We start from the raw sequence: 13,732 nt of genomic DNA, 5'->3' as shown, positions 1-13,732 counted from the left end.
ACGCAAACCCAGGGCGCCCACATACAAACACAGCTCCTACCATCAGAGACACCTCTCTAGACCAAGAACATGACTTTTATAATCAAGCACAAACAATAAAAATTATCATACAGGTAAGATATCCCCAAAGAAGAGAGTGTTTTTTTGTTCTTTGTTTTTTTTCTTTAGGGATGGCAGGATGGACCACCTGACAAGGGCTCAGGGGCAATTCCTGGTTCTGTGCTCAGGGCTTGGGCAACCATATGTGGAGTCACAATTCAAACCAGAGTTGGCATCTGCAAAGCAAGTGCCTTAAGCCCTGTCCTATCTCTCTAGCCCAAAGGGGTGGTTTCTACACGATCTCCTGCCGTGTCCACATTGTGGTGCCCACCTGGTTGGCTACCAAACTTTACTAGACAACAGTGACCCTAATTTCCTAGAGGGGGGTACCCCCAAGCTCATCCTCTAACCGCTCACTGGAAAATGAAGATGGAACACAAAACCTCAATACAGCCCTACCTGTAGGTCTACTTGGCCACACCCTCTGTCTGCTTTGGAGCCCAAATAAACTCAAGCTTCAGTAAGGCCCACACTCACCAGTTCTGCAGTAAGGATAGGCATTCCATGCTTTTTCATGGATATTCAAGGCTCCCTCTGGGGCCAGCATTCGAACAAATGTGGGGACTTTGCTATGGAAGAGAGAAGAAACAATTAGAAGACAGTGGCCTTACACATCACATTCCTCAGGCCTCAGCTTATGCGTCTTCAATGGGGAGTTGACAGGCAAGTCTCCATGAGGTAAACAGATGACTCTTACATCTGAGTTGCCACCCATTAGAGCCTGACCCTCTAGCTGAGCTGGCTACTATTATCCACCCACACCAGGAATGGGACAGCCCATCAGTCATTACATTATCATTACACATTTTTCCAGAGCTCACACCGGCCCAGGGCATTCCACTACGCACTGCACACATTAGAATCTCAAGAACACCTGTGCTGGTTCATGCACTCAAGGTACTCGTGGAATAACTTTGAATATGAGATCCAAAATGATCTGGTCTGTTTTTGTCAATGCTGGGAGCTCAGGAGCATCGAAGGGCATCTTGCTCCCAGAAAAAACATTCTCTTCAATTTTCTGGATGAAAATTTGAAGTATTTTTATTTCCTTAATTATAGAATTTCTTATTACAGAATGGCTGATATATAATGAACCTATTTCTGTTCTATTTATTTTTTGCTTTTGGGCCATACCTGGCAGTGCTCAGGGGTGTTACTCTTGGCTTTGCACTCAGGAATTGCTCCTGGTGGTGCTCAGGAGACCATATGGGATGCCGGGGATAGAACCTAGGTCCACTGCATGCAAGGCAAATGCCCTACCACTGAACTTGCCTTCTTTCTTTCAGAACTATCATCACCGGGAATCTGGTCTGTCCTGATAATCACTGATCAAGATGACTTGAAAAAAACTTGAGGACTAGGGGCTGAAAATATAGTACAGCAGGTAGGGCGCCTGCCTTGCACACGGCTGACCCAAGTTCCATCTTTGTTTTTTTGGTTTTTTTTTTTCTCTTTGGGTCACACCCGGTGATGCACAGGGGCCATTCCTGGCTCTGTACTCAGGAATTACTCCTGGCAGTACTCAGGGGACCATAGAGGATACTGGGATTAGAACCCGGATCAGACGTGTGCAAGTCAAACGCCCTACCCGCTGTGCTATCGCTCTAGCCCATCCCAAGTTTCATCTTTGGCACTTCAGTCCACCACCAGTGATCCCTGAGCACAGAGCAAGGAGGAAGCCAAGAGAACTGCTGGAACAACAGAAAATCACAGATACAGGTACTGAGAGAGAGTACAAATGAGTATGGTGCTTGCCTTGCAAGTGGTCAATCTGGGTTCGAGCCCTGGCACCACCTGAGGTCCCAGAAATCAGCCGCTTGTGGCCCCCAAACCAACAATACACTGTGGGGAGAGCATGTCTGGAGCCCTATTCTAACCCACTGTGACTGTGGGTGGCTGGGCAGCTGAGTCAGAGTACAGAGAGAAGATGACAAAGGAAGCACAGAGAGAGAACATGGAGGAAAGCGCACGAACAAGGAGGAAAAGGAGAGAACACGGGTAAGGAGACGGAGGAGAGAACACGGAGGAGAGAACACGGAGGAGAGAACACGGAGGAAAGTGCACAGGCAAGGAGCTGGAGGAGAGAACACGAAGGAGAGTGTATGGACAAGGAGACGGGCAGGCTCCGACCAGCGGTGCTCAGCGTTGTGACCTCTCCTGGTCGCTCAGCACTCACACCACCCTCCAGCCTCTCTGCCAACACATTTATATCTTCAGATTGGCGGAGCACTTTATTTATTTATTCATTTTGCTTTGTGGGTCACATCCAGCAATGCACAGGGGGTACTCCTGGCTCATGCACTCAAGAATTACTCCTGGCAGTGTTCAGGGGACCATATGGATACTGGGTATCGAACCCGGGTCGGCCACATGGAAGGCAAACTATCCGTTATACTGTTGCTCCAGCCCCTGCGAGAGCACTTTAAACTAGGGATTTTACCAAATGAAAATATAACTGGTTTCAATGCGATTCTAGAGACTCAAAGAGAAGATTCAAGTTTATATGTCAGAGCAATGTGGATGTACTTAATGCTGAACACTTCAAAATGGCAGAAATGGTGACCTTTGTGTGATGTATATTTTATCACTATTTTTAAAAAATCAGGTTTATTTTTCCTAGTTCTCAGTTTTGGATAGTTTATAAAAGTAGTTGGCTTCAACTTCTAGTCATAGCTATTTATATGTATCAGGGCTCGCAATCTCCCACGGGTCAGCCCATAGTTTACTGAAAAATTACTGTTTTGGTTGGAGATTCAATAAACTTACGTGTTTTGCTATAGATTTTAGGCACACAAATCAGTGTGTTCCTTTTTTTTTCTTCATTACCAGGGATCAAAGCCAAAATGTCACATATGTACTACAGTGAACCAGATCTCCAGCCCACAAGTTTTACTCTTAAACTTTTATGTCCTGAATCAAAAGAGATGCCAGAATTTCTCAAGTAACTGATTTCATAATACCTGATCCAGCAACTCCACTTTTAGGTACATTTTTGTAGATCCACATGAGTGAATATGCATGAGTATATCAAAGATGTGAGCAGGGGCTGGGGACACAGTACAACAGGTAAGGTGTTTGCCTTGCATGCAGCCAGCTCATGTTCAATCCCCAGCATCCCATATGGTCTCCCGAGCACTGTCAAGGTAATTCCTGATGACGAAGCCAGGAGAGTAAACCCTGAACACTGCTGGGTGTGGCCCCAAAACAAACAAGCAAAAAAATATATATATGTGTGCAGACGGCAGTTTATGAATTCCAGCATACAAATTTCTGGAAGCTATTATAAACTTCCATCTAAACAGCTCCCAGCACATCAATCAGCACAACACAATGCTATGTGTGCTTCAAAAGAATGAGGTCAAACATGCTGAGAGTGAGAGACAGCTATAATGGTAACAAAAGAGCTAAGTCAAGAATAGTCTGTACGGGGCTGGAGCAATAGCACAGTGGGTAGGGCATTTGCCTTGCACATGGCCGACCCGGTTCGGTTTCCAGCATCCCATATGGTCCCCTGAGCACCACAAGGAGTAATTCCCGAGTGTAAGACCAGGAATACTCCTGTGCATCGCTGGGTGTGACCCAAAAAGGGAAAAAAGAAAAAATAGTCTGTATGATGCCATCAACGTAAGCCAATGATAAAGAAAATTCACACATCCGCTCTGCTCCGATACTAAGACCACCGAAGAACCCACAAGACACTAAACTCTACCACTCCCAGGGACTGGAGTCTAGTGAGCAAATATTCCACTTAAAAAATACCTTTAAGGAGCTGGAGCAAAAGCACAGCGGGAGGGGCGTTTGCCTTGCATGTGGCTGACCTGGATTCGATTCCCAGCACCCCATATGTGGTCCCCCAAGCACCGCCAGGAGTGATTCCTGAGTGCAGAGCCAGGAGTAACCCCTGAGCATCAGCTGGGTGTGACCCAAAAAGCAAAAAAAAAAAAACTTTAAATAAGGAAACAGGCACCAAGCCTACTCCCACAGGTGAAACAACTTGAGCAACCTCCTAATACTCAAAAACACCCCAATTATCCATTATCTCTGCTTCGGAACCAGCCAGCCCCGTGGCTCTGCTGCTCGGTCACATACCTCTGTAAGTGGTAGATCTTGTGTGTGTACTGGCCTTTCTCACCGTCCTTCTCATAAGGTTCATTCACTAGGACCTCCACGCCTTCACCACCGCCTGTTTCATTTTTGCTGGCCTCAGCCACAGAATATAGCTGCCCTACTTGATACTAGAGGAACAGAGAGAATGAGTTATCATTAACACAGAATCTTCTCGACAGTTAGATGCCATTGAGCTGCTGCTAACTACCCTGTGAGATCACTCTGGGATTGCCCTTGCCTGGGACTTTATTTTAAGGTTTCACAAGGAGACCTGGGTAAGGTCCACCCAGAGCAACTGAGGATGCTGCTCCATGCTCCCTTCCCCACCCCAGTTTGTTTCATTTCACCTGCTTCTCATTGTCCCAGCTTAAGGAGGTATTCCACTCCACCCCATCCCACTCCTACCCTTCCCAAAAATGGATTACAGACTTTACCATAGCTTTCACCCTGGATTTGCCTCTGGTATTAAGACCCCCAAACAAAGCCTGGGTTGCTTGCTAGAAGTCTATTTATCCTACCTTTGAAGAGATCCTAAGGCCTAATTTTATTTATTTATTTATTTTTGTCTTTTGGGTTCTTTCATTTTTTGGGGGGCCACACCCAGCAATGCACAGGAGTTGCTCCTGGCTCTGCACTCAGAAATCACTCCTGCCGGTGCTCAGGGGACCATATGGGATACTGTGCACTGAACTTGGGCCAGCCATGTGCATGGCAAATGCCCTACCTGCTATACTATGGCTCCAGCAAGACTTCTTGCAAAAGAAAATCTTCCTGTGCTCTGCAAATCTCACAGCCTCGGCTATAAAACTGGTCCATCGTACAGCTCCTTCTCAAGTGCTGGACCTGTTCTCTCCCTGCCAGCAGCTCAGAAGCCCCCTGGATGGACACCCACCTGACAGGTGCTTCCCAGATCCCTTGTGGGACTGAAGCAAGTGCTATTCCCGTGTCAGAGAACATGGGTGCTGAGCCCACACTGTGCTGGCGGGGAGCACCCTTGCTGCTGGCGCTTACTAGATGGCAGAAGCCTGGTTTTCTTTTATTTGGGTCACATGCCACCCTATCAAGTCACCAGTCAAGATCACTGGCCTCCTCTGACCTCTCGGGACAACTCAGTGCAAGGGCCAGGGATTTGGCCAGCACCCAGGCCTGGCCCTTCTGCTGCCTCCTCTCCGTGGGAAGTTGTCCAGAGGAAAAATGAACATGAAGAATGGAAAGAAACAGAGAGCGCAGGGAGTTTTGCCCTCCCAATCACTACCAATGATGAGAAAGGTAGTCGATTTCCGAAGTTACATGTTGAGGGTAGATAAAAGTCTCCTCACCCCTAGCCTTTTCTCCAGTCTGTTCTCCCAGGAGCAACAGACATGGTTCCCTTCTGAAGAGCAGAGAAACTGCGTTCTGGGCAGCTGCCACTTACACCACTGCCCACACCAGCGGGGAGCAGAGGCAGCTTCCAGGACTTTCTCCTCTCAAACCTCAAAGCCTGCTCTACCAGGCAGCCTCCTAAATACATAGGGAAATTCCTGGGCAAAATCTGGAAGGTAGCAGAACGTGACAACTCAGTTCATGATTCTCAAAGAATCAACTTCCAAAGCAAACACCCAGTATAAAATGCCAAGGGGAACAGGAAAATAGCAAAGAGGCTGGAGTATGTGTGGCATGTGGTGGCCTTGGATGCCCCCCCCCCCACTTACCCAACACCGTTTAGGGGTGTTCCCCCAAACAGACAAACAAAAACAGCCAGGGAAAGGCCTAGGCGAGTGACCAAGGCTCAGTTAATCCCAGAAAGAGGAACAGCTGGATGAGAGCCAGTCACCTTGACCTTGCTAATCCCAAGCACCATCAGTGCTACCTTAGTGGCCCTGTGGAACCTCAAGCTGCTCCTGTGCCTCTCCAAGAGTAACCCCCAGCTGAGGCTCATGTGAAAACCCCTCTAGTGGGTCAGGTTTGGGGCGAGTCAGGAGCTCCTGACAAAGCTCAGTCACTGCTTCAGAGGAGCCCGACAGCACCTAACCACTGACTCAGCAATCCTGAGGGGCAGGTGGGGGAAAGCGCTTGGTGCAGGGGACAGGGTTTCCGGGGGTGACAGGGCCCGGGGAAGGGGCCCCCAGGCAGAAACTAATCCCTGTCATTTGTTTCCTCTCCAGCAGCCAGGAATCAGAGGGCAAGCTCTAAGAGGATCAGTGGTCGGGCTGGCATCTTCACCCTCTAATCTCTCTTGATATTCTGATCCTTTAATTCCAAAGAGACAAGTGAAGGCAGCTTTGTTAATCCAAAAGAGTAAGTAAGGCTGGCCTCCTCAAGTCGAAAGTGAGGGACACGTCCTGTCAGAGGGTTCCCCATGTCTTAAAGGCTCTGCAGCCCGGAAGGCAAAGGAGCTGAGGACTCAGAAGGGCTGGGGAATAGTGGAGGTGAGAGGGGCTGGAGCGATAGCACAGCGGGTAAGGCATTTGCTTTGCACGGGGCAGACCTGGGTTCGATTCCTAGCATCTCATATGGTCCCCTGAGCACCAGGAGTAATTCCTGAGTGCAGAGCCAGGAGTAACCCCTGTGCATCGCCGGGTATGACCCAAAAAAAACAAAAACAAAACGAAGAAGCAAACAGAAAAATAATAGAGGTGAGAATATTCCACCAGAGGGCCCTGATATGAGTGGATTCCAGCCTCCACAGAAATCAGACAATGATTCCCCACCCTTGAGATCTGCTCCCTTTTCTGGAGAGCAAGGCATTCAGCTAAGAAAGACAGACTCTAGGGGCTGGAGATGTACAGAGGGTAGGGCACTTGCCTTGCACACGGCTGACCCAAGTCTGATCCCTGGCACTAAGTATGGTCCCTGAGCCTCACCAAGAGTAAGCACAGAGCCAGGAGTGAGCCCTGAGCAGGACTGGATATGGCCCAAAAGAAACAAGAAAAGAAAAATAGACTCAGAGATAGTACAGTGGGGAGAGGGCTTGCCTTGGATATGGCCAACATAGGTTGAATCCCCAGTACCCCATGTGTTCTCCCAGAATAACCCATGTGCAAAACTAGGAGTAAGTCCTGAGCTGGGCCAGGTGTGGTTCCAATACTTCGGCGAGCTGGGACTGGGGGACCAGAAAGATGTGGCTGTGGACTTGAAATGCTGATCCATGGGGACAGTGAGAAGTTCAGGGGCCTGGTGCTCAGGCTTTGCAAGCAAAAGCCCCAGGTTCAATGCCCAGAATTGAATGGTCTACCAGCATGCCGTGTGCACTGTCCCCGTACCCCGGCCCCGAATAAAATCCCCAGGAGGTCCCCCCAGGGGCCAAGGAGATGGCCCAGAGGGCTGGAATATCTACTCTGTGTGAGGGGGGGTCTGACTTGAATCCCCAGCACCATCAGGCGTCACTCCTGAGCACTGTGCTAGCGCATCTGGCTTTGGGGGCATACATGGAGCCACTGGGTGAGCACAAAACAAAACAAAGAGGAAGGAACAAGCACTGGCACCAAATAGGTGCAGTCAGTCCCACCCACATGTTCCTGGCAGCCCAGTACTTGGTACCTCCCGGCATCGAGGGAACTGCCCACCCACAACAGAGGGCAGAGGAAAATGTGAGCCTCCCTGAGTCAGGACACAAGTGGATGCAGCCATTCGTCAATAGTCAAGCTTGCGCTCTGCTGCAGGAGGCTCACGACAATGGCAGAGTCAGGCCAAAAACTGGCTACTTGGCACTTGGGTCGCCCCCAGAACTCTGATTCAGGCCAGCAGGTGGGAAAGCTAGATACTTCTCCCCATACATCTGTGTGAGGACTGGATATGGCCCAGAAAGCTCTCAGGAGCCTCAAATCATGACTTTCAGCTAGGAAGTGAAACCCACCGCGCCTCAGGTACCAAGCTGTTCCCATGCGAACAAGGAGTCAGGATGGGGTTACTGACAGGCTCTGAGACGGTCGATCATCACTTGTCATTTCTGATCTTGGGCTGGAGAGGCAGCTCAAAGCGCTGGAGCACATGCTCTGTATGCGGAGGACCAGGTCCACCCAGCATCGCATGGTCCACTAAGCAACCCACAGAGTGACCCCTAAGAACCAGTAAGGCCCCCAAACTGAGATAAATTTAAAAATAAGATTTTCATGGAGCTGGAGAGAGAATTCGGCGGGTAGGGTGCTTGCCTTCCATGTGGGCAACCCAGTACCACATATGGTTCTCAGAACCCCATCAAGAGTGACCCCTGAGTACAGAGCACAAAGCCTGGGGCTCGAAAGAAAATGAATGAATGAATGAATGAATGAATGAAAAGTAATATTTTCAGTTCTTCTGGATATCTTAAGGTTCAAGCTATCAAAAGAGAAGCTTCTACTTCAACCATACCCAAGCCATGCACTTTCTCATCAGCAGTTTCTGGTTGCAAAAGGGTTAAATGGATTCTAACTGGCATTCACTTCCCAAGTGTTTGCTTAGACTTTCAGTTCTATTAGCCCCACCCCATTCCTTCCTCAATACTTGGGGGAAGGAAAAATCACAACCAAAAAAACTCCCCATTGCTGAGCTCTCCCGACGAGTTCCCCTTTTCCTTCGTCAGTGGAAATGACAGTTTCACCGGAGTAAATCATCAGCATTTGCTGCTGCTCAGCCTGAACTAGAGAACAGCCAAAGGGGAACTCGGGACAGTGCCGGACTCTGAGTGCTGGAAAAGGGTTCCCAGCACTTCGCAAAGACATCCCTACCCTTCAGCACCCAAAGAAACTCCCTAGATTGGGAAAGGCATTGGTGCTAAAATTAAGGAAATGAAGCCACCAGAGATGCAGAGAAATGGAGGGGGCAAGCAGGAAGACAACACGGGGGCAAGGGCCAGGGGCCTGGAGCTGTCGCTATGTAGCGCTGAGGTATACCTCTGCGTCTCTTAACCACTAACACCAACACCACTGGCAGCATGGGATCCAAATTACAATAATCAAAACTTAAAAATGTGTCTGTTGGGGCCAGAGCAATAGTCCAATGGGTAAGGCACTTGCCTTACACGCAGCCCAGGTTTGATCCCCAGCACCACCAGGATACCTAAGCACAGAGCCAGGAGTAAGCCCCGGGCACCACTGGGTGTGACCCCAAAACAAAGGAACAATCAAACAAAACGTGTCAGGGCAGGAGTGATAGCACTGCAGGTAGGGCGTTTGCCTTTCAAGTGGTGGACCCAGGTTCGATTCCCAGCATCCTGTATGGTCCCCCAAGCACTGTCAGGAGTAATTCCCGAGTGCGGAGCCAAGAGTAACCCCTGTGCATCGCTGGGTGTGACCCAAAAAGAAAAAAAAAAATGTGTGTCTGTCAAGGAGGCAGGTTGCTGGTAGGTGGGAATCTGGGGTCTTTGGTGGAGGAATATGATCACTAGCAGCAGGGTTAGAGTTGGAATATTGCATGCCTGGAACCCTATTGTCAAAATGTTGGTAAATCAGTGTCAAATAAAAAGGAAGGGAGGGAGAGAGTAAGAGGAGAGGTAGGGAGGGAGGCAGACCCTATAAAAAGATCCATCTGGGGGCCCAATTCAGGTTCAATCCCTAGCATCCCATATGGTCTCCAAGGAGTATTCTGAGAGAAGAGCCAAGAGTCAGCCCTGGGCACCACTGGGAAGGATCCAACCACCACCACCCTCTTGTTCCAAATCCATTCACCCCTAGACACCACACATACTACATCACCCAATAACTATTCCTGAATTCCTGGTACACATCTTCCTGACTGGGGTCGGGGGGTGCCCTGCATAGCAGCGTCATCATATAATGTGTGATTCAGAATTTACTTGTACGTGCTGTTAAGATCCCCTAATTTCAGGTAACTATATTGCCCAGCTTCCCTTGATGCAACCATGATGGTACCCTTATCTTATATTCTTGCTGTGCTGTAATCCCAACGTCATTTCTGCATGTGATGTCATGATGTAACCCCAATGTTGTTTCTGCACTCAATGCCCGTGACTGTACTGTCTGTCTCATGATAGATTAAAAAGTCACATGCCTCACTTATGCTCCATACAAGTGCTTTTGGAACCCCTGATTCCCAGGCCAATAGCTTCAGGTGCTTTGCCTGGCTATAGTCTCCGGCCCAGCTGACCGGTGTAAAGAAAGACTTCCTTGTTTTTCTACCAAATCTCTGTCTTGGTACACTTGGTTAAGTGAAGTCTGGTTATAACAAGCAGACCCCCAGGAGTGACGTTTCAAAGCTAAGGATGTGCTAGGCCTTCCTGCTTGGTGTTCTGGTTTAGAGGACTTTCATTGGGATTTTCATAACAAAAGCAAGACTTGGGGCTGGAGATACAGTACAGTGGGCAGAGCGCTGGCCTTGTATGCAGCCAGCCCAGGTTTGATTTCTGGCTCTCCTGGTCCCCTGAGCTTGCCAGGAGTGATTCCTGAGTGCAGAGTCAGGAGTAAGTCCTGAGCACAATTGGGTGTGACCCCCGCAGCACACCACCTCAAAAAAAAAAAAAAAAAGAGAAAAAAAGATGGCAGGTGATAGGGCTGGAGAGAGGAAAAAAACAGCAATTAAAGCATTTGTTTTGTATGTTACTAACTCTGGTTTCCAGGAATAACCCCCAAACACAGAGCCAAGAATAGCTCCCTGAGCACTACTGGTCCAACCATCCCCCCAAAAAAATCCCCCAAATGATAGAAAAATTCCCCAAATGATAACCCACACCTAGGAAGGTAAGGGTTAGCATAGTTCCCCAAAACCACAGTCGTCAGCCCGAGCATGTGGTTTCCATGCAGCAGCTCCTCTTCTCATGCCCTAGCAGCAGCAATCCCAGCAGCAATCCAGCAATCCCTTCTTCCCAGCCTCGATCCTCTCTCTCATCCCCCTTTCCCGGGCTCCCTGCTCATGCTGGAGGTTCACCTATAGTTCCCTCTGCCGTCCCCACAGCTCTTATTAGATGTCCAGCCCACCAGCATCAGAAGATCCTCTACAGGACTAATACCTGCCCACCCTCTCTGGGGAGCACTGTTCTGGGAGAACTGTCTCACTGAGAGTGTGCTGCAGGGACCAGCAACATAGCTCAAAGGCCTGGAGCATGTTTCAATCCCCAGCCCCTGTGGTCCCCAAGCACCCCTGAACACTGAGTCAGGAGTAGCCCCCAAGCACTGCCAGGTGTGGAACAAAACCCCAAAAGGAAATAAAACAGAAAGAGCGTGCAGGCTCTTGCTGGCCTGATTTCACTTTTCAGAGGCCCACTTCATGTTGGGACCGGAGTGTAAGTTATTTCAGGAGCTTCCATGCTGATGGTGCAGGGAAGGGAGTGTCTGAGGGCATTGTCTGGCTGGCGGACATCACCCCACACCAAAGCTTGAGTGGAAGCTGGGAGCAGGGGTGGGCAGGCAACGGTGAAGGAAGCAAAGAACAAGGCTCCGCGAGAGGACACGGAAGGAAGTTCAGAGAAAGGGTGGGTCCTGGGAGACCAACAGCTTTCTGCTCTCTAAGAGACCAACTCTGAGTCAGCATGGCCTCTGAACCTTCTGGTGGCAAATCGTGCCAGAAACCCGTACACAGGCAGGGGACGTCGGGCTCAGGAACCATAAAAGGACCGCGGGCGAGCCAAGCCCATTTGTTCCTCCCTGCCCTCCGTAAAAGGAGGCTTCTGGGCCTCGGTCTTCCCCACAGCACCCAGAATGTGGCTGGGGCCGGCCATGGAGACTTCCTGTCCCGCTGGTTTGTTGCACAAGTAGAGAGAGCCACGCATGCTCCTCAGCCACTCCTCAGCAGAGTCACAGAGGGCCAGAAACACATGCACTTAATCCCCAAGTGACACGTCCTGAACAGGCACGGGCCCAGAAGGTAAAAGGGGCTGCTTTAATCTCCATTCAGTCATCTCCTGTGCCAAGAGCTCGAGGCAGTCTGCCCAGCTGCCCAGATACACAAAGTAGGTGCCTTCCATCACAGACTGATGAGCTGTCAGGGCAAACAGAAAAACAATCCCGACTGGGGGCCACTCAGAGTCCACCTCAGCCCATGGCCACAGACAATGATAGGAAGATATGGGTAAAGAGAAAGGAAAGGGACTTACCTCGTCCACAGACACAGGCAGGATGACACGACTGCAAGAGAAGGAAAACAGTATCACCTTCAGGCTCTGAAACCTTCCCTGGCTCTTAAAGCAGAGTGTCAACATAGTATCAAACATTTTGTTGCAGGAGAAAATGACCCTCTCGGTGCCTTGAGGCCGGGACCCTCTGTGCCCTTCTGGCATCCTGTTTAGAGCCCTGTGACACAATGCACACCTGTCCCCTCACCACCAGAGATTTCCCAGGTCTCACGCTGGAGTCATCTTCTCAACGAATATCTTCAAGAAAACTATCGTACAGCAGGCGGGGACCTGCACTGCGTGTGGCAGACCCAGGTCCAATCCCTGCACCCTATGTCCCTGATGGAGCCCCCTCACACATGCTAGCAGTGACCTCTGGGTGCAGAGCAGCAGCAGCTCAGAGCACAGCCGGGTATGGTCCCAAAACAATCAAACAAAAAACCTGCCGTGGAGGGGCAGACAGCACAGGAGGGCGGGGGCTCTGCCTTGAATACAGTCAATCAGTTCCATCCCTGGCACCCCATGTGGTCCCGCAGCTGTGCTAGGAGTGATCCCTGTGCACAGAGCCAGGAGTAAGCCCTGAGCACCACCGAGTGTGCCCCCCCCCCAAGAAAACAAACGAAGAAACCTTGTCAATGAATCTAGTGACACAGGCCAACACAGGAAGACTGAGCCCTGCAAACACTGAAACCAAGATGAGGTTGGACTCCGAAAGTCAGAGCAGGGGGTGACTCACATCTCTATGGACACAACCTCCCAACAACAGCCTTTCTCAAGGTGAAAGACTAGGAAGGAGTAAAGCTCCTAGAAGGATGAATCACCTTACAGGCAAACAGCAGCGATCTCTGTGCAGGCAGGGAATGACACGTAAGCCCCTGCCATAAAGCCACAGGGCGGGGACACTCAACTTAGACCCTGACCCCCAGAAGCAGTCTAGCAGCGCCCTAACTGGGGCAGGAGAGAGAGTACCAGGGTAATAGTATTTGCCTGCGTTAGGTGAAGCCCGGTTCAAATACCAGACACCACATATGATCCCCTGAGCACTACCAGGAGGGATCCCTGAGCACAGAGCCAGGAGTAAGCCCTGAGCACCACTGAGCACAGGGCAGCGCTCCACTTGCCTGCAAACAAACAAAAGCACCCCAACCCATCACCATCACCATCACTCTTCCTCTTTTATTCTTCTTTTTGGCTTTTGGTCTCCAGTTGTGCGCAGGGCTTACTCCTGGCTCTGCACTCAGGGATCATTCGTGGTAGGCTCTGAGGCCACATGAGATGCGGAGGATCAAACCTGGGTGGGCTGCATGCAAGGAAAGTGCCCTATCCACTGTAATATCCCTCCAGTCCCTCTTCCTCTTTAATTTCAATGACCACTGACTGTTGGTGGTGCCACCAGGAATGTGACAGAGAAGCCCTGGCAAGCAAAGTCCCCACAGAGGTACAAGGGCATGTGGTACTTCTCTAGGTGGCTTGCATTTGTAACAGAGCAGCAGCCAGCCCCTC

General features: G+C 50.1%; 1 protein-coding gene across 1 annotated transcript in view; it reads right to left on the bottom strand.

The window, feature by feature from the left end:
• PITPNA (phosphatidylinositol transfer protein alpha) overlaps positions 1 to 13,732 on the bottom strand; it is a 45,985-nt gene that overhangs the window by 29,311 nt on the left and 2,942 nt on the right. The window contains exons 2-4 of the mRNA XM_056126931.1: positions 12,212 to 12,242; positions 4,189 to 4,334; positions 577 to 668 (exon numbers count right to left, since the gene is read on the bottom strand). Coding sequence (XP_055982906.1) covers positions 577 to 668; positions 4,189 to 4,334; positions 12,212 to 12,242 — 269 coding nt within the window. The remainder of the gene's footprint in view (positions 1 to 576; positions 669 to 4,188; positions 4,335 to 12,211; positions 12,243 to 13,732) is intronic.

Source organism: Sorex fumeus, unplaced genomic scaffold (genome assembly GCF_029834395.1).
Source record: "Sorex fumeus unplaced genomic scaffold, SorFum_2.1 ptg000063l, whole genome shotgun sequence".
NCBI lineage: Eukaryota > Metazoa > Chordata > Mammalia > Eulipotyphla > Soricidae > Sorex > Sorex fumeus.
Note: the sequence above shows the minus strand (reverse complement) of the source record. Positions and strands in the feature narration are given on the sequence as shown.